Source organism: Carcharodon carcharias, chromosome 9 (genome assembly GCF_017639515.1).
Source record: "Carcharodon carcharias isolate sCarCar2 chromosome 9, sCarCar2.pri, whole genome shotgun sequence".
NCBI lineage: Eukaryota > Metazoa > Chordata > Chondrichthyes > Lamniformes > Lamnidae > Carcharodon > Carcharodon carcharias.
Window position 1 is genome coordinate 172,626,045 of NC_054475.1, and position 26,479 is coordinate 172,652,523.

The window sequence follows — 26,479 nt, forward strand, 5'->3', positions numbered from 1 at the left end:
CTCCTCTGGCCTATATGTGACTCCAGACCCACAGCAATGTGGTTGACTCTGAAATGGTCTACAAGCCGCTCAGTTGTAAGAAACTGCTACAAAGTCACAAAAATCGAATGAAATCAGACGGACCATCCGACATCAACCTAGGCACCGGAAATGACAATGGCAATCTCAGCCCTGGCAACACTGCAAAGTCCTCCTTACAAACATCTGGGGGCTAGTGCCAAAATTGAGAGAGCTGTCTCACAGACTAGTCAAGCAACAGCCTGACATAGTCATCCTCACAGAATCATATCTTACAGATAATGTCCCAGATACCACCATCACCATCCCTGGGTATGTCTTCTCCCTTTGGCATGACAGGCCCAGCAGTGGCTATACAGTCAGGAGGGAGTTGCCCTGGGAGCCCTCAACATCGACTCTGGACCCCATGAAGTCTCATGGCATCAGGTCATACATGGGCAAGGAAACCTCCTGCTGTTCACCACACCCTCCCTCAGCTGATGAATCAGTGCTCCTCCATGTTGAACACCACTTGGAGGAAGCACTGAGGGTGGCAAGGGAGCAGAATGTACTCTGGGTGGGGGACTTCAATGTCCATCACCAAGAGTGGCTCGGTAGCACCACTACTGACCGAGCCAGCCGAGTCCTAAAGGACATAGCTGCTAGACTGGGTCTGCGGCAGGTGGTCAGGGAACCAACAAGAGGGAAAAACACATTTGACCTCATCCTCACCAACCTGCCTGCCGCAGATGCATCTGTCCATGACAGTATTGGTAGGAGCGACCACCACATAGTCATTGTGGAGACGAAGTCCTGCCTTAACATGATGAAGCGAATCCTCAGTGTGATGTGGCACTATCACCGTGCTAAATGGGATAGATTTCGAACACATCTAGCAACTGGGAATCTATGAGGTGCTGTGGACCATCAGCAGCAGCAGAATTATACACAAACACAATCTGTACCCTCATGGCCCGGCATATCCCCCACTCTACCATTACCATCAAGCCAGGGGATCAACCCTGGTTCAATGAAGACTGCAGGAGGGCATGTCAGAAGCAACACCAGACATACCTAAAAATGAGGTGTCAACCTAGTGAAGCTATAACACAGGACTACTTGCATGCCAAACAGCATAAGCAGTAAATCACAACAGAGCTAAGGGGTCCCACAACCAACAGATCCGATCTAAGTTCTGCTACATCCAGTTGTGAATGGTGGTGGACAATTCAACAGCTCAGTGAAGGACGAGGCTCCACAAATATCCCCTTCCTCAATGATAGAGGAGCCCAGTACATCGGTGCAAAACATAAGGCTGAAGCATTTGCTACCACCTTTAGCCAGGAGTGCCGAGTGGATGATCCATCGCAGCCTCCTCCAGAGTTCCCCAGCATCACAGATGCCAGTCTTCAGCCAATTCGATTCACTCCACATGATATCAAGAAACAGCTGAAGGCACTGGATACTGCAAAGGCTATGTGCCCTAACAATATTCCGGCAACAGTACCGAAGACTTGTGATTCAGAACTTGCTGGGCCCCTAGCCAAGCTGTTCCAGTACAGCTACAACACTGGCATCTACCCGGCTATGTGGAAAATTGCCCAGGTATGTCGTGTACACAAAAAACAGGACTAATCCAACCCGGCCAATTACTGCCCCATCAGTCTGCTCTCCATCATCAGTCAAGTAATGAAAGGGGTCATCAACAGTGCTATCAAACAGCACTTGCTTAGCAATAACCTGCTCACTGATGTCCAGTTTGGGTTCCGCCAGGGCCACTCAGCTCCTGACCTCATTACAGCCTTGGGCAAACATGGGCAAAAGAGCTGAACTCCCGAGGTGAGGTGAGAGTGACTGCCCTTGACATCAAGGCAGCATTTGACCGAGTGTGGCATCAAGGAGCCCTAGCAAAACTGGAGTCAATGGGAATCAGGGGGAAAACTCTCCACTGTTGGAGTCATACCGAGCACAAAGGAAGATGGTTGTGGTTGTTGGAGGTCAGTCATCTCAGGTCCAGGACATCACTGCAGGAGTTCCTCGGGGCAGTGTCCTCGGCCCAACCACCTTCAGCTGCTTTGTCAATGACCTTCCTTCCATTGTCAGGTCAGAAGTGGGGATGTTCGCTGATGATTGCACAACATTCAGCACCATTCGCGGCTCCTCAGATACTGAAGCAGTCCATGTCCAAATGCAGCATGATCTGGACAACATCCAGGCTTGGGCTGACAAGTGGCAAGTAACATTCACGCCACACAAGTGCCAGGCAATGACCATCTCCAACAAGAGAGAATCCAACCATCACCCCTTGACGTTCAATGGCATTACCATCACAGAATCCCCCACTATCAACATCCGGGGGGTTACCATTAACCAGAAATTGAACTGGACTAGCCATGTAAATACTGTGGCTATAGGAGCAGGTCAGAGGCTGGGAATCCTGCACCGAGTAACTCACCTCCTGACTCCCCAAAAGCCTATCCACCATCTTCAAGGCACAAGTCAGGAGTGTGATGGAATACTCCCCACTTGCCTGGATGAGTGCAGCTCCCACAACACTCAAGAAGCTTGACACCATCCAGGACAAAGCAGCCTCATTGATTGGCAACACATCCACAAACATTCACTCCCTCCACCACCTACGCACAGTAGCAGCAGTGTGTACCATCTACAAGATACACTGCAGAAATTCACCAAGGTTCCTTACACAGCGCCTTTCAAACCCATGACCGCTACCATCTAGAAGGACATGGGCAGCAGATAGATGGGAACACCAACACCTAGAAGTTCCCCTCCAAGTCACTCACCATCCTGACTTGGAAATATATCGCCATTCCTTCACTGTCGCTGGGTCAAAATCCTGGAACTCCCTCCCTAACAGCACTGTGGGTGTACCTACATCACAAAGACTGCAGCGGTTCAAGAAGGTAGCTCACCACCATCTTCTCAAGGGCAACTAGGGCTGGGCAATAAATGCTGGTCCAGCCAGCGACGCCCACATCCCATGAATGAATAAAAAAAATCATGGCTCCAGGTTGGTGTGTTGCCTCCCTGGTGCCAAGGTCAAGGACGTCACGGAGCAGATGCAGGACATCCTTCAGGGGAGGTGGATCAGCCAGAGATTGTGGCCAATGTTGGTACCAATGACACAGGTAGTAAGAGGGAGGAGGTCCTGAAAGTTGATTTCAGGGTGTTAGGAAGGAAATTAAAAAGCAGGACCTCAAGAACAGTAATCTCAGGATTACTCCCATTGCCATGTGCTAGTCAGCATAGGAATAGGAGGACAGATCAATTAAACACATGGCTGGAGAACTGGTTTCTCCTTAGTTCTGGTGAAGAGTCATACAGTCTCAAAACGTTAACTGTGTTCCTCTCTGCAGATGCTGTCAGACCTGCTGATTTTTTCCAGGTATTTTTATTCTTGTTTTGGATTTCCAGCATCTGCAGTTTTTTGCTTTTATCTTACTGGAGAACTGGTGTAGGAGGGCATCAGATTTCTGAGGCATTGGGACCTGTACAAGCTGCGCAGGTTACATCTTAACAGGCCTGGGACTGATATACTCGCTGGGAGATTTGCTAGTGCTGTTAGGGTAGATTTAAACTAGCTTGTCAGGGGGTGGGAACCTGAGCAGCAGCTCAAATTGGAAGGAAGTAAAGTTGGTAACAGGAAGTAGTAGTGAGACCAGGAGGCAGGAGAAACAAAGCAGAGCATTGAGTATGCTTCGAAAATGCGGAATGATGTCAAAAAGACAAAGTTAAGGGCGCTCTACCTGAATTGCGCAGCATTCGCAATAAGGTAGATGATCTAAAGGCACAAATAGAGATAAATGGGTATGATATAATTGTCATTACGGAAATATGGCTGCATGGTGACCAAGACTAGGAACTGAATATTCAAGGATATTCAGCGTTTAGGAAGGACAGACAAGAAGGGAAAAGAGGTGAGTTGCACTGATATTAAGGGATGGGATCGGTGCATTAGTAAAGGAGGATCTCAGATCGGAAGAACAACGTGTGGAATCTAAACAAAAACAGAATTACCTGGAAAACCTCAGCAGATCTGGCAGCATCAGCGGAGAAGAAAAGAGTTGACGTTTCGAGTCTTCATGACCCTTCGACAGAACTGATTGAATGTTAGAAGAGGGGCGAAATATACGCTGGTTTAAGGTGGGGGGGGAGAGAAGTGGGGGGGGTGTGGTAGTAGGGACAAGCAGTGATAGGAGCAGATCATCAAAAGATGTCACAGACAATAGAACAAAGAAGTGTTGAAAGTGGTGATATTATCTAAACGAATGTGCTAATTAAGAATGGATGGCAGGGCACGCAAGGTACAGCTCTAGTGCGGGTGGGGTGGAAAGACTAGCAGGGCATACAAGATTTAAAAAAATGGAAATAGGTGGGAAAAGAAAAATCTATATGAATTATTGGAAAAAACAAAAGGAAGGGGGAAGAAATGGAAAGGGGGTGGGGATGGAGGAGGGAGTTCAAGATCTAAAGTTGTTGAATTCAATATTCAGTCCAGAAGGCTGTAAAGTGCCTAGTCGGAAGATGAGGTGCTGTTTCTCCAGTTTGCGTTGGGCTTCACTGGAACAATGCAGCAAGCCAAGGACAGACATGTGGGCAAGAGAGCAGGGTGAAGTGTTGAAATGGCAAGCGACGGGGAGGTTTGGGTCTTTCTTGCGGACAGACCATAATGTATGGAATCTGTTTGGGAGGAGCTAAGAAACAGCAATGGGCAGCAGACATTGGTTGGAGTTGTTTATTGGCCACAGAAGAGTAGTGGTTACCTGGGGCATGGTGTTAATCAGGAGATGAGAGAAGCATGTAGCACGGGCAATACAGTAATCATGAGTGACTTCAATCTGTATTGGGTAAACCAATTGAGCACTAATGCTGTGGAAGACGAGTTTCTGGATTGTGTTAGGGATGGTTTTCTAGAGCAGTATGTTGAGGATCCAAATGGAGGACAGGCTATTTCAGATCTGATATTATGTAATGAAAAATGACTAATTAATAATCTTGGTGTAAAAGAACCTTTAGGGATGAGTGACCACAATATGATAAAATTTTACATTATGTTTGAAAGTGACGTAGTTCACTCTGAAGCAAGGGTGTTAAAGTTGAATAAAGGAAATTATGAAGGTATGAGGGACAAATTGGCTGAGGTGGATTAGGAAAATACATTAAAAGGTATGACTGTACATAGGCAATGGATAGTCTTCAAAGAATTATTACATAGCTTACAGCACCTATACATTCCTTCAAGGTGCGAAAGCCCAAAAGTCAGTCAACCATGACTGGCAAAGGAAGTTAACAATTGTACAAGATTAAAAGAAAAGGCTTATAATGTTGCCAGACATAGTAGTAAACCAAAGGATGGGAGGTTTTTGGAACACAGCAAAGGAAGATCAAGAAACTGGTAAAGAAAGGGAGAATAGAATCTGAATGCAATCACAGAATCAAACAATTTTAACGGCACAGGACCAATCATGTCAATTCAATCAGTTCAACCCATCATGTCTGCACTGGCTCTCCAAATGAGCATTAAGACCTAGTGCTATTACTCTGCCTTTTTCCCGTACCCTTGCACATTGTTTCTATTCAAATAATCATCTAATACCCTCTTGAATGCTTCGATTGAACCTGCTTCCACCACACTTCATGTTACTCACAATAAGAGAGCTTGGCCTAAATAGCCAAGTGGTTATGGTACTGGGTTTGTAACCCCAAGATCAAGAGTTCAAATCTCACAATGGCAAAACTATCAAGAGTTCAAATCTCACAAAGGCAAACTATGAAACTTCATCTGAAAAAAAAGATGGAAATGTGTTTATAGCTTGGCCTAAATGGCCAAGTGGTTATGGTACTGGGTTTGTAACCCCAAGATCAAGAGTTCAAATCTCACAATGGCAAACTATGAAACAATGTAACTTCATCTGAAACAGATGGAAATGTGTTTGTACTCGAAAGAGTTACTTTAAGGCTTGGCCTAAATGGCCAAGTGGTTATGGTACTGGGTTTGTAACCCCAAGATCAAGAGTTCAAATCTCACAATGGCAAAACTATGAAACAATGTAACTTCATCTGAAACAGATGGAAATGGGTTTGTACTTGAAAGAGTTACAAATAACTTCCAGGCTTGGCCTAAATAGGCAAGTGGTTATGGTACTGGGTTTGTAACCCCAAGATTAAGAGTTCAAATCTCACAATTGCTTGGCCTAAATAGCCAAGTGGTTATGGTACTGGGTTTGTAACCCTAAGATCAAGAGTTCAAATCTCACAATGGCAAACTATGAAACAATGTAACTTCATCTGAAACAGATGGAAACAGGTTTACTCAAAAGAGTATCAAGAGTTCAAATCTCACAATGGCAAACCATGAAACAATGTAACTTCATCTGAATAGGAACAGATGGAAACATGTTTAGTTTTACAGCTGACCTGAATTAGGGGCTGTGCCTGATTTATCCCAATTTTGTTGATTTGGTTTTCATTTAAAAGATTATCAAGAGTTCAATTCTCACAATGGCAAACTATGAAACAATGTAACTTCATCTGAAACAGATGGAAACAGGTTTGTATTCGAAAGAGTTACTCACAATAAGAGGTTGTGGTGGAAGAATTAATCCAGGCTAGTCTTTTGGCTTAAATTGGTTTATTTTCAAGACAGCGCCTCAGTACTCCTGGCTTCCAGCACAATGTTCAAGCTGTATCTTTTTAATCAATTTAGATGGGATAATTAATGCCCATCACCTGTTTAACTAGCAATTGGTTTTAATAAGGTGATTGCCATATTAACACTTCCAGGCAGTGCATTCCAGACCCGAACCACTTCGTTGTGTGAAAAAGTTTTTTCTCACGTCACATTTGCTTCTTTTGCAAATCACTTTACATCTGTGTGCTCTTGTTCTTGATCCTTTTATGAGCAGGAACAGCTTCTCCCTATCTACTCTGTCCAGCCCGCTCATGATTTTGAACATCTCTATCAAATCTCCTCCTAGCCTTCTTCTCTCCCAGGAGAACAGTGTCAACCTCTCCAATCTATCCTAATAGCTGAAGTTTCTCATTCCTACAACCATTCTTGCAAACCTCTTCTGCACTCTCCAATGTGTTCACATCCTTTCTATAATATGGTGCCCAGACTGTACACAATATTCCAGCTGAGATCTAATGAGGGTCCTGTATAAATTCAGCATAACCTCCCTGCTCTTGTACTCTATCCCCTATTAATAAAGCCCAGGATACTATATGCTATATTAACTGCTCTCTCCACCTGTCCTAGCACCACCAATGATACACCCAAGTCTTTCTGTTCCTGCAAAGATCTGTTATGTGGCACTGTGTCAAATACCTTTTCAAAGTCCATGTACACCACACCAACAGTATTACTCTCATCAACCTTTTCTGTTACCTCTTCAAAAAACTCCAGCAAATTAGTTAAACATGATTTCGCCTTTAGAAATCCATGCTGGCTCTTCCTTATCAACCTATATTTTTCCATGTGATTACTAATTCTATCCCGAATAATTGTTTCTAGAATCTTGCCCACCACTGAAGTTAAACTGACTGGTCTGTAATTGCTGGGCGTATCCTTACAACCTTTTTTGAACAAGTGCGTAATGTTTGCAATTCTCCAGTCCTCTGGCACTACCCCTGAGTCTAGGGAAGACTGAAAGATTATGGGTTGCGCCCCTGCGATTTCTACTCTCTCTTCCTTCAATCTCCTTGGATGCATCTCAATGTTCCCGGTGTCTTGTCAACTTTAAGTACCAACAGTCTATTCAACACTTCCTCCTTGTCAATTTTGAACCCTTCTAGTGACGGAGTTTCCTCATCTGTCACCATGGCCTTGGTAGCATCTACCTCCTTGGTAAAGACAGGTGCAAAGTATTCATTTAATACCTCAGCTATGGCCTCTTCATCCATGTGTAAATTCTCTTTTAGGTCCCTAATCGGCCCTATTCCTCCTTTTACCACCGTTATACTATTTATATGTCTATAGAAGACTTTGGGATTCCCCTTTATGTTGACTGCCAGTCTTTTCTCATAATCCCTCTTCGCTTCTCTAATATGCTTTTTCACCTCCCCTCTGAACCTTCCGTATTCCTCTTGGTTCTAAATTGTATTTTCTACCTGACACCTGTCGTAAGCGCACTTTTTCTTCTTTATCTTAATTTCAATCTCCTTTTTCATCCAGGGAGCTCTGGATTTGTTTGCTCTACCTTTCCCTTTCGATTATACCTCGACTGTACCCGAACCAATTCTTTTTTGAGGGTAACCCATTGTTCTTTAGCTTTTCCTGCTAATCTTTCATTCCAGTCTATCCGGCCCAGCTCCATTCTTGCCCCATTGAAGTCGGCTCTTGTCCAGTTAATTATTCTTACTCTGGATTGCCTTTTGTCCTTTTCTATCATCATCCTAAAACGTACAATACAATGATCACTGTCTCCTAAATGCTCTCCCACTGACACTTGATCTACTTGGCCCACCTCATTTCCAAGAACCAGGTCCAACAGTGCGTCTTTTCTTGTTGGATCGGACACATACTGCTTTAGAAAATTCTCCTGGACACAATCTAGGAACCTTTGCCCCTCTCTGTCCTTTATATTGCCACTGTCCCAGTCTATATATTCAGCTAATTAAAGTCCCTCATTATAACTACTCTATAATGCCTGCATCTCTCTGTAATTTCCCTGCAGATTTGTTCTTCTACATCCTTCTCACTATTTGGCAGTCTATAGACTACACCAAGCAATGTAGAAGTGTAAAGAGCAGGGATACTAGAGTAATTAATTAATAAATTAAATAAAATAAGATAGCAATGGCAGGATGAGTAATATGTTGCTGCTGCAGCATGTGGGGTCTGCTGGACACCAGGGTGATCTGGAGCAAACACACCTGTACGAAGTGTTTGCAGCACGAGGAACTTTGGATCCGAGTTAAGCAGCTGGAATCTGAGCTGCAGACATTGCGCCACATCAGGGAGGGGGAAGTTACCTGGACACTTTGCTCCAGGAGGCTCCAGGAACCCCACAGGTTAGATCATTCGAATTTGGTCTGTGATCAGGGACAGGAGGGTGTGACTGCAGGTGAAGCAGGTATGGGGACCCAGGGGGTAGCGTTCAAGGAGCCTCAGCCCCTGAAATTGTCCAATGGTTACAAGGTTCTTGCAAGCTGTGTAGATGAGAGCTGGGACTGCAGGGAGGATGAGTGAACTAACCATGGCACCACGCTACAGGGAGCCATTCAAATGGGGGGAGGAAATAGGAAAGTAGTAGTGGTAGTGGACAGTATAATTAGGGGGGATAGATACTGTTCTCTGCAGCCAAGAGCATGAGTCCAAAGGCTGTGTTGCTTGTCCGGTGCCAGGGTTAAGGACATCTCCTCAGGGCTGGAGAGGAACTTGGAGTGGGACGGGGGGGCGGATCCAGTTGTTGTCGCTAACACTGGTACCAACGACATTGATAGGACTAGAAAGGAGGTTCTGCTGAAAGAATTTGAACAGGAGCTAAATTAAAAAGCAGAATCAATGAGGTAATAATCTCGGAATTACTACCTGAGCCACAAGCAAACTGACATAGGGTAAATAAAGTCAAGGAGTTAAATGCATGGCTCAAAGACTGGTGTGGGAGGAATGGGTTTCAGCTCATGGAGCATTAGCACAGTACTGGGGTAGAAGGGAGCTATTCTGGTGGGACTGGCTTCACTTGAACTGTGCTGTGACCAGTGTCCTAACGAATTGAACTACAGCTGTAGAGAGGGCTTTAAGTTAAATAGAGGGGGGGAGGGTTCTGGAGAGGGGGCATGTAGGCTTACAAAGCAAAAGGATATGGCAGCATTGCAGGGCAGCTATTTAGGTATTGATACCCAGAGTATGACAGGAGGACAGAGTGTACAAACATAAAAAAGCAGCAAATAGGGTCAAAGGGGGAAAAATTGGTAAATAGGCACAATTACTGTCTCTTTACTTAAATGCATGTAGTATTTTGAACAAAGTAAATGAAATAATAGAGATTAATGGGTATGATCTTAAAGCCATTACAGAGACATAGTTACAAGGAGATCAAAGCTGGGAACTAAATATTCGGAGGTATGTGACTTTTCAAAACGACAGGCAGGAAGAAAAGGGTGGTGGGGTAGCTTTGTTAGTACGAGATGGAATAAGTACGGTATCAAGAAATGACCTTGGATCAGAAGGTGTGGAATCCATATAGGTGGAGGTAAGAAATAACAAAGGGAAGAAGACACCATTGGGAGTAGTCTGTAGGTCCCGTTAACTGTAGCTGTGCTGTCAGATAGAGAATAAATCAGGAAATAATGAAGGCATGTAAAAAAGGCAGTATATTAATCATGGGTGACTTAAATCTCCATGTAGATTGGGAAAAACAAATTGGCAGAGGTAGTCACGAGCAAGAATTCATAGAGTATATTCGGGACAGTTTCCTAGAACAATATGTTGTGGATCCAACCAAGGATCAGGCTATTTTGGATCTGGTAATGTGTTACGAGGCAGGTTTAATAAATGATCTCAGAGTAAAAGTTCCCTGAGCAAACAGTGACCATAACATGGTAGAATTTAGCATTCAGTTTGAGAGTGAGAAACTTAGTTTGGAAACATCAGTGCTAACTTAAATAAGAGTAACTACAAAGGAATGAAGGCAGAGTTGGCTGGAGTGGACTGGGAAAGGAGTTTAGCAGTAAAGATGGTTGATGAACAATGGCAGACATTTAAGAAAATAGTTCATGACTCACAACAAAGATATATCCCAGTGAGGAAGAAGGATTGCAGGAAGGGGATAATCCAACCATGGTTAACCAAGGAAGTTAAGGATAGTGTCAAATTGAATGAAAAAACATACAATGTGGCAAAGATTATTGGTAAGCCAGAGGATTAAGAAAGTTTTAAAAACCAACAGAAGATGACCAATAAAAGATAAAGAGGGAGAAAATAAACTTTGAGGGTAAACTAGCAAGTAATATAAAAATGGATAGTAAGAGCTTCTTTAAATATATAAAGAAGAGAGGCCAAAGTCAATATAGACCCCTTAGAGAATGAAGCTGAGGAAATAATAATGGGGAACCAGGAAATGGCAGAGGAGTTGAATAAATACTTTGTATCAGTCTTCACAGTAGAAGACACTAATAGTATTCCAAATATACTAAATAATCATGGGGAAAAAGTGGGGGAGGAAATAAATATAATAACTATCACTACAGAAAAGGTACTAGAGAAACTAATGGGGCTAAAGGCCGATAAGTCCCCTGAACCTGATGGCTTGCATCCTAGGATATTAAAGGAAATAACTGCAGAGATAGTGGATGCACTGGTAGTAATCTTCCAAGAGACCTTAGATTCTGGACAAGTCCCAGAGGATTGGAAAACTGCCACTGTAACATCCTTATTCAAAAGGGAGGGAGACAAAAAACAGGTAACTATAGGCCAGTTAGCTTAACATCTGTCACTGGGAAAATGTTGGAGTCTAATATAAAGGATGTAATAGCAGAGCATTTAGAAACACATAATCTAATCAAGCAGAGTCAGCATGGCTTCATGAAGGGGATATCACACCTGACAAATTTATTAGAATTCTTTGAGCAAGTAACAAGCAGGATAGATAAAGGGGAACCAGTAGATATAGTATATTTGGATTTCTAAAAGACGTTCGATAAGGTACCACACATAAGGCTACTTAATAAGATAAGAGCCCATGGTGTTGGGGGTGTATATTCGCATAGATAGAGTGGATAGAGGACTGGCCAACTAATAGAAGACAGAGTTAGGATATGTGGGGGGAGGGGGGGTGCGTTTTCAGGATGGCAACCTGTAGCTGGTGGAGTACTACACGGATCAATGCTGGGGCCACAATTATTTACAATATATATTAATTACTTGGATGAGGGAAGTTTGTGGATGCCACAAAAATAGGTGGGAAGGCAAGTGATGAGGATGACAGAGTCTACAGAGGTTAAGTAAGTGGGCAAAAATGTGGCAGATGGAATGTAAGTGGACAAGTGTGAGGTTATGCACTTTGGCAGGAAGAATAGAGGATCTGAATATTATTTAAACGGAGAAAGACTGAAGAAAGCTGCAGCACAGAGGGATTTGGGGGTCCTCGGGCATGAAACCCAAAAAGCTAACATACAAGTTCAACAGTTAATAGGTAAGGCAAATGGAATGTTGGCCTTTATTTCAAAGGGAATAGAGTATAAAAATAGGGAGGTATTGCTAAAAACTATACAAGGCACTGGTTGGACTACACCGAGAACACTGTGAACAGTTTTGGTCCCCTTATCTAAGGAAAGATATACTGGCATTGGAAGCAGTCCAGAGAAGATTCACTAGGTTGAGCCCAGGGATGGTGGGATTTTCTTATGAGGAGAGGTTGAGTAGGTTGGGCCTGTACTCATTGGAGTTTAGAAGAATGAGAGGCAGCCTTATTGAAACATATAAGACTCTTAGGGGGCTTGACAGGGTAGATGCTGAGAGGTTGTTTCCCCTTGTGGGAGAGTCTAGGACCAGCTGGCAGAATCTCAGAGTAAGGGGGCACCCATTTAAAACAGTGATGAGGAGGAATTTCTTCTCTCAATCTGTGGAATTCTTTATCGCAGAGGACTGTAGAGGCTGGGTCATTAAGTATATTCAAGGCGGAGATGGACAGATTTTTAATCAGTAAGGGAATTGAGGGTTATGGGGAAATGGCAGGAAAGTTGAGTTGAGGATTATCAGATCAGCTATGATCTTATTGAATAGCAGAGCAGACTCGATGGGCTGAATGGCCTACTTCTGCTCCTGCATCTTATGGTCTTGTTACATCCTTTTTGTTCCTTAGCTCTAGCCAACTTGATTTTATCCTTGAACTTTCTGGGACATCCTCTTTCTCCAGAACTGCAATGCTCTCCTTAACCAATACCACCATCCTTCCTCCTTTCCTGTCTCTTCTGAACACCTTGTACCCGGGAGTACTTAACACCCAGTTCTGCCCTTCCTGGAGCCAGGTCTCTGTTATCGCCACAACATCATATTTCCACATGGCATTCTGCACCTGTAACTCCCCAGTCTTATTTACTATACTCCATGCTTTCATATACATGCACAGTAACCCTGATTTAGATTTTGCTACTTTCTCCCTTGACCCGGCTTTACCTATTAACTTATTATTCTCTATAATAGTGCTATCTGTCCCTCCCAGTATTTTGTGCACCCTGGTATTCCTCTCTAATATTTTCTCTTGGTTCCCACACCCCTGCCAAGTTAGTTTTAAGCCCTCCCAAAAGCACTAGCAAAACGCCCCACAAGGAACTCAGTCCCAGCTCTGTTCAGGTGCAACCCATCCGGCTTGTACAGGTGCCATCTCCCCCCGAGCCAGTCCCAGTGCCCCAGGAATCTAAAGCCCTCCCTCCTACACCATCTTTTCAGCCACGCATTGATCTGCCTTATCTTCCTATTTCTGTACTCGCTGGCACATGGCATTGGGAGTAATCCGGAGATTACTACATTTGAGTTCCTGCTTGCTAATTTTCTACATAGCTCCCTAAATTCTGATTGCAGGACCACATCCCCCTTCCTACCCATGTCATTGGTACCACGACCTCTGGCTGATCACCCTCCCCCAGAAGAATGTCCTGCAAATCTAGCAAAAAACATAAAAACAAACCCTAAAAGCTTCTATAGGTTTGTAAAAAGGAAGCATTTGGCTAGGATAAACGTGGGTCCATTACAGGCAGAGTCAGGAGAATTTATAATGGGAAATAGAGAAATGGCAGAGACGCTAAATGATTACTTTGTGTCTGTTTTTACTGAGGAAGGTACGGGAAATCTCCCAGATTTAGAGATCCAAGGGACTAGGGAGAGTGAAGAGTTGAAGGAAATTAATATAAGTGAGAAGTTTGTATTGGAGAAATTAATGGGACTGAAAGTTGATAAGTTCCCGGGACCTGATATTCTGCATCCCAGTTTTGAAAGAGGTTGCTATAGAGATAGTGGATGCATTGGTGATCATTTTCCAAAATTCTACAGATTCTGGAATGGTTCCAGAAGAGTGGAAGGTGGCAAATGTCACCCGACTATTTAAGAAGGAAGTGAGAGAGAAAACAGGGAACTACGGGCCTGTTAGTCTTACATTAGTAGTAGAGAAAATGCTAGAATCTATTATAAAGGATGTGATAAATGGATATTTGGATAATCATGATCTGAATGGGCACATGGATTTGCGAATGGGAAAACATATTTGATGAACTTGTTGGGAGTTTTTTGAGGATGTTACTAACAAAATTGAAAAAGGAGAGTTGATGGACTAGTATACTTGGATTTTCAGAAGGCTTTTGATAAAGTCCCCCACAGGAGGCTGATTAGCAAAATAAAAGCACATGGGATAGGAAGCAATATATTGGCATGGATTAAGGATTGGCTAACAGGCCAAAACAGGTAGTAGGAATAAACGGGTCATTCTCGCCTTGACAGACTGTGACTAGTGGGGTATCACAAGGATCAGTACTTGGGCCCCAGCTGTTCACAATATATATCAATGATTTGGATGTGGGGACCAAATGTAATATTTCCAAGTTCATGGATGATACAAAGCTAGGCGGAAATGTGTATTGTGAGGAAGATGTAAAGTGACTACGAGAGGAAATGGACAAATTTAGTGAGTGGGCAAGAACATGGCTGATGGAATATAATGTGGAAAAATGTGAGGTTATCCACTTTGGTAGAAGGAACAGGCGTGCAAAGCATTTCATAAATGGTAAGAGATTAGAAAATGTAGATGTACAAAAGGACGTGGGTATCCTTGTCCATTAGTCACTGAAAGCTAACTTGCAGGTGCAGCAAACTATTAGAAAGGCTAATGGAATGTTAGCCTTTGTCACAAGAGGAATTGAGTACAGGAGTAGTGAAGTCTTGCTTCAACAGTTTAGAAGTTTGATTAGACCGCACCCGGAGTAGTGTGTGCAGTTTTGGTCCCCTTACCTCAGAAAAGATATTATTGCCATAGAGGGAGTGCAACGAAAGCTCACCAGACTTGTTCCAGGGATGGTGGGACTGTCTCATGAGGAGGGATTGGGGAAACTGGGCCTGTATTCTCTAGTCTTTTGAAGAACGAAAGGTGATCTCATAGAAACGTACAAAACACTTAAAGGAATAGACAGGGTAGATGCAGGTACAATGTTTCCCCTGGTTGGGGAGTCTAGAACCAGGGGACACAATTTCAAAATAAGAGGGAAGCCACTTAAGAACGAGATGATGAAAAATGTCTTTACTCAGTGGATTGTGAACCTTTGGAATCCTGTACCCCAGAGGTCTGTGGAAGGTCAGTCATTGAGTATGTTTAAGGTAGAGATTGATAGATTTCTGATTAACAAAAGCATAAAGGGTTCTGGGGGTAGTGTGGATAAAAAGCACTGAAGTGTTTGTTCAGCCATGATCGTATTGAATGGCAGAGCAGGCTCGACGAGCTGAATGGCCTTCTCCTGTTCCTATGTCCTCATCTATTGCCAGCTTCATGGTGGGTCATATGAAGTCAGGTGGGAAACAAGCTGAGGATGACATAAAGAGATATGGAAGAATGTATATGGAAGATAAAAGTGAGAGGGAAAGACAACAGCAGATGGAATGTGTGGGGAAATGTGAAGTTATTTACTTATTTTTCTATAACACCTTTAATATAATACAACACAACAAGGTGCTCCACAGCAGCATTATAAAACAAAATATGACACAGAGTCACATATTAGTTCCAATGACAAAGAGCTTGGTCAAAGAGGTAGGTTTTAGGTGGTTTTAAAGGAGGAAAGAGAAGTAGGAAGGCCAAGTAGGGAATTTGAGGGTTTGGGGTACAGACAGCTGAAGGCATGGCCACTTCTGGGGGAGAAATTAAAATCGGGGATGCTCAAGAGGACAGAATCAGAGGAACACAGATATAAAGTCATAGAGGGATACAGCACAGAAAAAAGCCCTTCCGCCCATCGAGTCTGCGCTGGTCAAACAAATACCTAACTATTCTAATCCCATTTTCCAGCACTAGGCCCGTAGCCTTGTATGCCATGGCATCGCAAGTGCACATCCAAATACTACTTCAATGTTATGAGGGTTTCTGCCTCTACCACCCTTTCAGGCAGTGAGTTCCAGATTCCCAAAAAATTCCTCACATGCCCTCTAAACCTCCTGCCCCTTACCTTAAATCTATGCCCCCTGGTTATTGACCCCTCCACCAAGGGGAAAAGTTCCTTCCTGTCTATCCTATCTACGCCCCTCATAATTTTATACACCTCAATCTCCTCTGCTCCAGGGAAAATAACCCCAGTCTATCCAATCTCTCTTCATAACTAAAACTCTCCAGCCCAGGCAACATCCTGGTAAACCTCCTCTGCACTGTTTCTAGTACAATCACATCCTTCCTATAATGCGGATTCCAGAACTGCATGCAATACTCTAGCTGTGGCCTAACCAGCATTTTATACAGTTCCAGCATAACCTCCCTGCTCTTATATTCTATGCCTCAGCTAATAAAGGCAAGTACCCCATATGCCTTAACCAACTTATCTACCTGTCCACTACCTTAAGGAACCAGTAGACATGAACACCAAGGTCCCTCTGATCCTTGGTACGTCCCAGGGTCTTACCATTCATCATGTATTCCCATGCCTTGTTTGTCCTGCCCAAGTGCATCACCTCACACTTATCAGGATTAAATTTCATTTGCCACTGAGAAGCCTATCTGACCAGCCTGACTATATCATCCTGCAATCTAAGGCTATCCTCCTACTTACCATCCCACCAATTTTCCACGGAGTTACTGATCAACCCTCCTACATTCAAGTCTAGTGGGGCTGGAGAGGTTGGGAGGGATGGGGGTTTGGGGTGGGGCTTAGATGGGGATTGGGGGTGGAGCTTGGACAGGGGTTTGGGTGGGGCATGGGCAGGGCTAGGGGGTGGGGCAGGGGCAGGGCTTGGATGGGTGGTTGGGGGCAGGACTTGATGGCCGGAATTGGGGGTGGGGCTTTGGGGGTCAAAGCTTTGGGTGAGTGGGGCTGGGGGGGCACGAATTTAGTGGGGTTGGGACTGAGGGGCGGAGCTTTGGGGTGGGGCTGGGGGCGCGAATTTGGTGGGGTTGAAACAGGGGCGGGGCTTTGGGGTGGGGCTAGAGGCGAGGCTTTGGGGTGGGGCTGGGGGGGGCAGGGCTTTGGGGGTGGGGGGGCTGGGGGGCGGGGTTTTGATGGGGTTGGTATTGAGGGGCGGAGTTTGGGGGGGGGGGGGAGAGAGAATGGGGGGCGGGGCTGTGGGGTTGAAGCTCCGGCGAGACGTGTTTTAGGCCGCAGAGCCTCAGCCTCCCCCTCACAAGAACCGGGGAACAGACACCGCTCCGCCGCCAGTTACAGGTTGGGAAATTGTAAGAGCCGGAGCCGGCCTCCGGTTACCCGCTCCCCCCGGTTACCTCGACATCGCGGCCCTTGTTTTTGAAGTTACGGATCCGGTGATTCTCCAGCCGCTCCGGCTCCGACATGGCGGCCACTCCACTCGGGCTGAGCGCGGAATCCGGGCGCGGCCCCGAGTACGTTTGGCATATGGGGGCGCGCACGCAGAGGCGGCCGCATTGAAGAGGGTGGGGGGGGGGGGGGGGGGAGGGTGAGAGAGGAGTGGGGGGGGGGTGAGTGGGGGGGGAGAGAGGAGTGGGGGGGGGGGGGGAGAGAGGAGTGGGGGGGGGGGGGAGAGAGGAGTGGGGGGGGGGAGGGTGAGAGAGGAGTGGGGGGGGGGGGGGGGAGAGAGGAGTGGGGGGGGGGAGAGAGGAGTGGGGGGGGGGGGGGAGAGAGGAGTGGGGGGGGGGGGAGAGAGGAGTGGGGGGGGGGGGGAGAGAGGAGTGGGGGGGGGGGGGAGAGAGGAGTGGGGGGGGGGGGGGGGAGAGAGGAGTGGGGGGGGGGGGAGAGAGGAGTGGGGGGGGGGGGGGAGAGAGGAGTGGGGGGGGGGGGAGAGAGGAGTGGGGGGGGGGGGGGAGAGAGGAGTGGGGGGGGGGGGGAGAGAGAGGAGTGGGGGGGGGGGGAGAGAGGAGTGGGGGGGGGAGGGTTGAGTGGGGGGGGGAGAGAGGAGTGGGGGGGGGAGGGTGAGTGGGGGGGGGGAGAGAGGAGTGGGGGGGGAGGAGGGTGAGTGGGGGGGGGGGGAGAGAGGAGTGGGGGGGAGGGTGAGTGGGGGGGAGGAGAGAGGAGTGGGGGGGGAGGGGGAGAGAGGAGTGGGGGGGAGGGTGAGTGGGGGGGGAGAGAGGAGTGGGGGGGAGGGTGAGTGGGGGGAGGAGAGGGTGAGTGGGGGGAGGAGAGGGTGAGTGGGGGGGGGAGAGAGGAGTGGGGGGGGGGAGAGAGGAGTGGGGGGGGGGGGAGAGAGGAGTGGGGGGGGGGGGAGAGAGGAGTGGGGGGGGGGGAGAGAGGAGTGGGGGGGGGGGGGAGAGAGGAGTGGGGGGGGGAGAGAGGAGTGGGGGGGAGGGTGAGTGGGGGGGGGGAGAGAGGAGTGGGGGGGGAGGGGGAGAGAGGAGTGTGTGGGGGAGGGGGGAGAGAGGAGTGTGTGGGGGAGGGGGGAGAGAGGAGTGGGGGGGGAGGGGGAGAGAGGAGTGTGGGGGAGGGTGAGTGGGGGGGAGGAGAGAGGAGTGGGGGGGGGAGGGGGAGAGAGGAGTGGGGGGGAGGGTGAGTGGGGGGGGAGAGAGGAGTGGGGGGGAGGGTGAGTGGGGGGGGAGAGAGGAGTGGGGGGGAGGGTGAGTGGGGGGAGGAGAGGGTGAGTGGGGGGAGGAGAGAGGAGTGGGGGGGGGAGAGAGGAGTGGGGGGGGGGAGAGAGGAGTGGGGGGGGGGGAGAGAGGCGTGGGGGGGGTGGAGGGTGAGAGAGGAGTGGGGGGGGGGAGGGTGAGAGAGGAGTGGGGGGGGGGAGGGTGAGAGAGGAGTGGGGGGGGGGAGGGTGAGAGAGGAGTGGGGGGGTGGAGGATGAGAGAGGAGTGGGGGGGGGTGGAGGGTGAGAGAGGAGTGGGGGGGAGGGTGAGTGGGGGGGGGAGAGAGGAGTGGGGGGGGGGAGAGAGGAGTGGGGGGGGGAGAGAGGAGTGGGGGTGGGAGAGAGGAGTGGGGGGGGTGGAGGGTGAGAGAGGAGTGGGGGGGGGGAGGGTGAGAGAGGAGTGGGGGGGGGAGGGTGAGAGAGGAGTGGGGGGGAGGGTGAGTGGGGGGGGAGAGAGGAGTGGGGGGGGGTGGGGGGTGAGAGAGGAGTGGGGGGGGGAGGGTGAGAGAGGAGTGGGGGGGGGAGGGTGAGAGAGGAGTGGGGGGGGGTGGAGGGTGAGAGAGGAGTGGGGGGGGTGGAGGGTGAGAGAGGAGTGGGGGGGGTGGAGGGTGAGAGAGGAGTGGGGGGGGGAGAGAGGAGTGGGGGGGGTGAGAGAGGAGTGGGGGGGTGGAGGGTGAGAGAGGAGTGGGGGGGGGTGGAGGGTGAGAGAGGAGTGGGGGGGGTGGAGGGTGAGAGAGGAGTGGGGGGGGTGGAGGGTGAGAGAGGAGTGGGGGGGTGGAGGGTGAGAGAGGAGTGGGGGGGTGGAGGGTGAGAGAGGAGTGGGGGGGTGGAGGGTGAGAGAGGAGTGGGGGGGGGTGGAGGGTGAGAGAGGAGTGGGGGGGAGGGTGAGTGGGGGGGGGAGAGAGGAGTGGGGGGGGGAGAGAGGAGTGGGGGGGGGAGGGTGAGAGAGGAGTGGGGGGGGGGGAGGGTGAGAGAGGAGTGGGGGGGGGGGAGGGTGAGAGAGGAGTGGGGGGGGGTGGAGGGTGAGAGAGGAGTGGGGGGGGTGGAGGGTGAGAGAGGAGTGGGGGGGGGTGGAGGGTGAGAGAGGAGTGGGGGGGAGGGTGAGTGGGGGGGGAGAGAGGAGTGGGGGTGGAGGGTGAGAGAGGAGTGGGGGGGGGAGGGTGAGAGAGGAGTGGGGGGGGTGGAGGGTGAGATAGGAGTGGGGGGGTGGAGGGTGAGAGAGGAGTGGGGGGGAGGGTGAGTGGGGGGGGGAGAGAGGAGTGGGGGGGGGGAGAGAGGAGTGGGGGGGGGAGAGAGGAGTGGGGGGGGGGAGGGTGAGAGAGGAGTGGGGGGGAGGGTGAGAGAGGAGTGGGGGGGGTGGAGGGTGAGAGAGGAGTGGGGGGGGGTGGAGGGTGAGAGAGGAGTGGGGGGGGGGGAGGGTGAGAGAGGAGTGGGGGGGAGGGTGAGTGGGGGGGGAGAGAGGAGTGGGGGGGGGGGAGAGAGGAGTGGGGGGGGGTGATAGAGGAGTGGGGGGGGTGGGGGGTGAGAGAGGAGAGGGGGGGGGTGGAGGGTGAGAGAGGAGTGGGGGGGGGGTGGAGGGTGAGAGAGGAGTGGGGGGGTGGAGGGTGAGAGAGGAGTGGGGGGGGAGGGTGAGTGGGGGGGGAGGGTGAGTGGGGGGGGGAGGGTGAGAGGGGAGTGGGGGGGGAGGGTGAGTGGGGGGGGGGAGGGTGAGTGGGGGGGGGAGGGTGAGTGGGGGGGGGAGGGTGAGTGGGGGGGGGAGGGTGAGTGAGGAGTGGGGGGGGAGGGTGAGTGAGGAGTGGGGGGGGAGGGTGAGAGAGGAGTGGGGGGGGAGGGTGAGAGAGGAGTGGGGGGGGAGGGTGAGAGAGGAGTAGAGGGGAGGGGGGAGTGGGGGGAGGGTGAGGGAGGAGTAGAGGGGAGGGGGGAGTGGGGGGAGGGTGAGGGAGGAGTAGAGGGGAGGGGGGAGTGGGGGGAGGGTGAGGGAGGAGTAGAGGGGAGGGGGGAGTGGGGGGGTGGGAGGAGGTGGGGAGGGGGTGAGTGGGGTGGGGAGGGGGGAGAGAGAAGTGGGAGGAGGGGGGAGAGAGCAAGAGGGGGGAAGGGTGGGGGTGAGGGAGGAGGTGTTTGGGAGAGGGAGATGCGTGGGCTGGGTGGGAGAGGGGAGGGTGCGGGAGGTGGGTCTGGGTGAGAGGGAGGGAAATGGGGCTGAGGGTGGGGGAGGGAGTTGGAGGTGCTGGGGGAGAGAGAGGGGTAGAGAGGGTGGAGGGAGATTCGGGGGCTGGAGGGGGAGATTGGGGGGGTCAGGGGGAGAGAAGTGGGGGCGGCTGGTGGAGGGGAGTGGGGAAGAGAAGTGGTTGGGGGCTGGGGGAGTGAAGTGGGGGGGAGAGGGAAGAGTTGGGGACCCTTTGTCAGGATGAAAGCGAAATGGCGGATGGGGCATATGGGCCTGGCTGAAGTCTGAAGAGGCAGAGGTCCAGGTGAACAACTGCTGAAGGTGCAAGTACTGATCAATCTTACATGGCAAGTGGACTCTGATGCTTCTGTTTATACATCTTTTTGTAAGTCCAACAATTTAGAGGCATTTCAGCTGCTGGTCATGAGAAGATGCTGTACATTGGCCTGTGGGGTACTGTGCCTTCATATCCAGTAGTTGCAAAATGAAATGTGAAAACAAGAAAAGAACAAGTGGGTAAAAGCAAAATGCTGCAGATGCTGGAAATCTGAAACAAAAACAGAAAATGCTAGAAAACCTCAGGTCTGACAGCATCTGTGGAGAGAAAGACAGAGTTAACGTTTCAATTCCCTACGGACTTCTTCTGAAGCAAACATGAGTCATACGGACTCGAAACATTAACTCTGTTTCTCTCTCCACAGACGCTGTCAGACCTGCTGAGTTTTTCCAGCAATTTCTGTTTTTATTTCAAAAGACAAGTGAGGATGCACAGGCAGAAGCGATGGTGCACCAAATCCAGTGGGGGTTGGTTAGGGGGTGGGGGGTGGTCATGGCGGCAATGACCTTGGGGGGGGTGGGGTGCAATAAGCCGTGCCCTTTGTTTTGTTGGGGCTAAAGGATCCAGGTTGCATGCTTATTTTGGGGTGACCGAGTTGGTACAGAGGCAGAGAACATCCCGAGATCGTTGGAATAAACACATGTTGTTTTCTTACAAAGTAAACTTGTGTGCTCACAACTCAAAACTCTTCACTCTTCAGTATCAAACTCAAGACTCTCCCACAGAGGCAGCCTGTGCTCTCTGCTATTAGGCATTAAGATCATGTGATCTTACATTACAACACTTCTCTTAAAGGTATATTACATATCAGATTACTACAGGGGGCAATGACCCTGGGTGTGGGAAATGACTGGGCAATTCACCCATCACTGACTCATCCATTGTCCACTCACTGATTCATCAGTTGAGGGAGGATGGTGATCAGTGGAGGATTCCTTGCCCATGTTTGACCTAATGCCATGAGATCTCATTGGATCTGGAGTCAGTGATGATGCAACCTCTGTTGTTAATCTGGTCACTTGTATTTGTAGTAATAAAATTATGAGAAGATTTGTGATGGCAATCTAGCTATGGTGCAGAATGTTTAGAAGAGATTGACAACAATGGAGTGCTTTTCACTGGCTTCATGTTATTCTGATGTCACTTTTAGGTACCTTTTAATGTACAGTGATTTAGTGGTAGTATGCAATGCATGTTGGACTGAAGGTGGAATTAGTATGATTTGTGAACGAATCACAACTTCCCAAAGCCTGTCCACCTCTATAAGGCACAAATGAGAATTGTGTTGGAACATTTTCCACTTGCTTGGATGAGTGCAGCACCAAAAACATTCAAGAAGCTCAGCATCATCCAGGACAAAGTAGCTCACTTGATCAACACCCCATCCACCACCTTATTAAGATTATAACAAATACAAGTAGGTCATTCGGCCCATCGAACCTGTTCTGCGTTTCACTCCCTCCACCTGCCACACAATGTATGACATATCCAAGATGTACTGCAGCAATTCACTAAGGCCCCTACAACAACACCGTCCAAACCCGCGATCACTACCATCTCAAAGAACAAGGGCAGCAGATGCATGGGGACCTGCAATTTCTCCTCCAAGTCGCACACCATCCTGACTTGGAAATATATTGCTGTTCCTTTACTGTCGCTGGGTCAAAATCCTGGAACTCTCCCTAACAGCACTGTGGGTGTACCTACACCACATGAACTGCAGCGGTTCAAGAAGGCGGCTCACCACCACCTTCTCAAGGGCAATTAGGAATGGGTAATAAATACTGGCCTTGCCAGTAACACACAGATCCCACAAATGAATTTTAAAAATCCCACAGTATGCTGCACTTACATCGGAATCGTAAATTGTTAGGCCTGACCGTTCATTGTGTAGTTGGTATATCTCATTAAAGACCTGATTCTGCATTGTTACAATCACATCCATCTGTAAAGCTGAAATGTTGACTCTTTCTCTCTCCTAGATGCTGCCAGACCTACTATATATTTCCAGCATTTTGTGTGTTTATTTGTCTGTACTCTGACGTCTAAAGTAATAAAATTAATTAAACAAATAAACAGTCTCAACAGCTCTTCCTGTTGTCATCTCATTTTGGTCTGTTAACTCTACAAAGATATGGCCACTTCCTATCCTAACCCCTTAAGGCTGTGCTCACCTGCTCAACCCCTCATATAACAGACAATCCCTTTATCCCAGGAATCAGCCTAATGAACCTTCTCTGAACTGTTTCCAAGACAAGTATGTCCCTCAAGTAAGGAGACCAAAATTGGACACAATACTCCAGGGGCAGGATTTTCCCCTCATCGGGTGGGTGGGCCTGGGATCGGCCGTGAAACTGACTGCTGCCCGCGATCAGGCCTTGATTGCGGTTTCACGCTGGTGGGCCAATTAAGGCCCGCCCAGCATGAAACGCGGCTCTGCACTGGCTGAGAAGGGCCAAGCGGGGGTGGGGGCCTGTCAGCCACTTGGTCCAATAGCGGCCCAGGCAGCCCCTGGAGGGAGGGCAGGTCAGGCGGACACTCGACCCCCCGCTTTTTGGATGAATGCCTCATTGTCCTATGGAGTAGTTAGCTGCCAGGAGGTGAGAGGAGGAGGCCACTGTACCTCACCAAGGGACCATAGGAGGAGGTCGCAGCACTGGTCAGCAGCCAAGACATGATGCAGCACTCCTGGATACAGTGCAGGAAGCGCTTCAATCACCTGCTGCACTCAGGGTGAGTACTGTGTTGGCATGGGTCAGTGTGCAGATGTATTGAAGTTGGGCCACCCCCAATTGGTCCTCGGGTGCAAAGATCTGAGTGCTAACTGTCAATGACACTGGAGCTGGCCAAGGGGGTGAGCCCTGGCTGCTTGGATTGAGTGCCTTGAAGCTTGAGGGCCATGACTCGGATATGCCCTGTGAGGTGATCCTCAGCTGGGGTTGGCCAGGCTACAATGGCGCTGCAGGTAGAAAGTGGACTAATCAATGCTCTTCTGTTTCAGGAGCAGACAACCCACAACACTATAGAAAGGTTGCGGACTGGCGGAGGCCCCTCTAGCCTCCTGATCCCGAGGTTTGTGCAAGATGCCCTCGAGCTCAAGAGCCGGCATTTCCCATGTGCAACCGGGCGTGGAGAGGCGGGGGTGCCAGATGAAGGTAAGCGTGCAGTGTACAGAGGTGAGAATTTCAGCTTGTGCAACCATTCTAGTGTAGTCTTTTCATTGATGTGAGCCTCGAACCTGGAGTCCCCATTGATCATTGGAAGACGATGGCACCATGATGCAGATCTCCATTGTCTCACCTGGCATGCACAATGACAGTGTGATGACTTTAACTAATGACATGTCCTTCTCCCTTTTACGTTCGCCAGCAGGCATTCAATTTCCAGACCCCGAAGGGCCATCCCTGACACCGGAGGACCACCAGGCGTTATTTACACCTGCATCACACCCGCTCTCTGAAGCAGGCACCAGCGCAGATACCAGCACCTCATTGGCATTAGAATGGTGGCTAGTATCTCGGTGCACATTGGTGAGGGCACTTCACAATCGCTTGAAGTGCAGGCGGAGGCAGAGAGTGCCCAGCGCGATGGCAGTCCGAGGACTGCTGGGAACCAGGACGATGCTCAGTCGAAGGCTGATGATGAGTTTATGGAGTCGTCCATTAGGCGCCAGATGCTGGATGTCCAGTGAGATGTGCGGGAGGATCTGGCGGAGATCCATGAGGGTCTGTGTGCCGTGGTCACCGTGATGGAAGGGTCCATGCAGAGAATGAGCACTGCGTTGACCCTCATGGCCGAACGCACTGCCTCCTCTATTGAGAGAGCGGCAACCCTCATGGAGAGGCAGCTCCAGGGAATCAGGGGTTCCTGGGGTTGCTCTCGAACCTGCAAGTTCTCACACAGGCACTGACCTCAGGTGATCAGTGTCAGTGTGGGAGATGGATGAGGCACCCAGTATCCCAGCTAGCTGCCTGTTTGTCAATGGTGAGCAGGGAGCTCCATAGCGACCTCACGATGGTGCACGAGCTGCCTGTTGTTTCTGCGGGTTCCTGTCAGAGTGCTCCAAATGACAGCATCAGCTCCTCCACCCCTCTGCCAGTGACCGCGGCATCTGATGAGGCTGCAGCGACTGGGGAGATGCCAGACGTGGCACTGGCCACTCCCTCCCAGGCAGAGCCAGCACAGGCTCCACTGGCCAGAGGATGGCCGCCAAGGTCATGAAGACCAACAAGACAGCAGAGAGAGCAGGCTGTCTCCAATGCAAGTGCCAGCGAGGGGGGAGCACTAAGACGTAGCACTCGCAAACGTAAGTCAAAGGCACCATGAGCACAAGAGCGACTGGTCATGGGTGATTTTATGTTTACTTTATCTATACTGGTCTGGGAATGAAGACCAGAGAAGTTTATGTGAATAGTTTGGAAGTGCCAAAATGAGATAAATATTGTTTTTCTCACCATGGCCTGAGTGTGCTTCACCTTTTTATTTCATTGGTGCACGGAATGCCAGTAAGTAATGATGGACGTACGTTGCTCTGAACTTTATTGCACAGGTGCTGAGTGTTCTTTGTGTTCAAATGAAAGGGCCCTTTCAGACATATGGGATGGTGGCGGCCACCCTGGCATGCGTTTGAAAATTATCTTTCGTAGCCTAGCTGAAGGGGCGCTGGATCAAGGCGTCCCTGCTTCCCTGGAGGTTACCAAGGTCTGGCTCCATGGCCCCAGCGTTCTCCTCTTCGGACTCACTACTGGACTCATCATCTGTGGCCTGTGGAGCTGCATCAAGATCCTCTTCCTCCAGTGGACTACCTGCTGGTCCTGCACCCCCTGTGCCTGCACCTCTCCTCCCAGAGGTCGCTCCCCTGGAAGCTGCATGGGGACACCTGGCCTCCAGTCCCTTCTGCCCCTCTTCCTCTTCAGAGGAGGTCCTCCAGCAGAGACCACAATCCCCAGGGTAAGGGAAGATGTCTGATGCCTGGAAGGGTCCATACTGTCTGAATCCGCCAGGGGCCTGGTAGACAGCAATGAAACTGGGAAATGCTGAGAATGAAGCCCTGAACAGAGATGAAGCTGCCAAGTACCAACAAGCAGCCAGCAGCAAACTATCTCTGAAATTGCACACTACTCATGCTGGCACTGCTGTTGACCCTTTTTATCCCCCCCCCCTTGGCGTGCGCCTGACCCAAATGGGAGTAAAACAGTGCATGATGACATTGGGTAAGCGTCCCGACGTCATCGCACAC

General features: G+C 49.5%; 1 protein-coding gene across 1 annotated transcript in view; it reads right to left on the reverse strand.

The window, feature by feature from the left end:
- LOC121282117 (importin subunit alpha-4-like) overlaps positions 1-17,538 on the reverse strand; it is a 122,296-nt gene extending 104,758 nt beyond the window's left edge. The window contains exon 1 of the mRNA XM_041195602.1: positions 17,427-17,538. Within this exon, the coding sequence (XP_041051536.1) occupies positions 17,427-17,495 (69 nt within the window). The 5' untranslated portion in view covers positions 17,496-17,538. The remainder of the gene's footprint in view (positions 1-17,426) is intronic.
- Between the last annotated feature and the right edge of the window lie 8,941 nt (positions 17,539-26,479).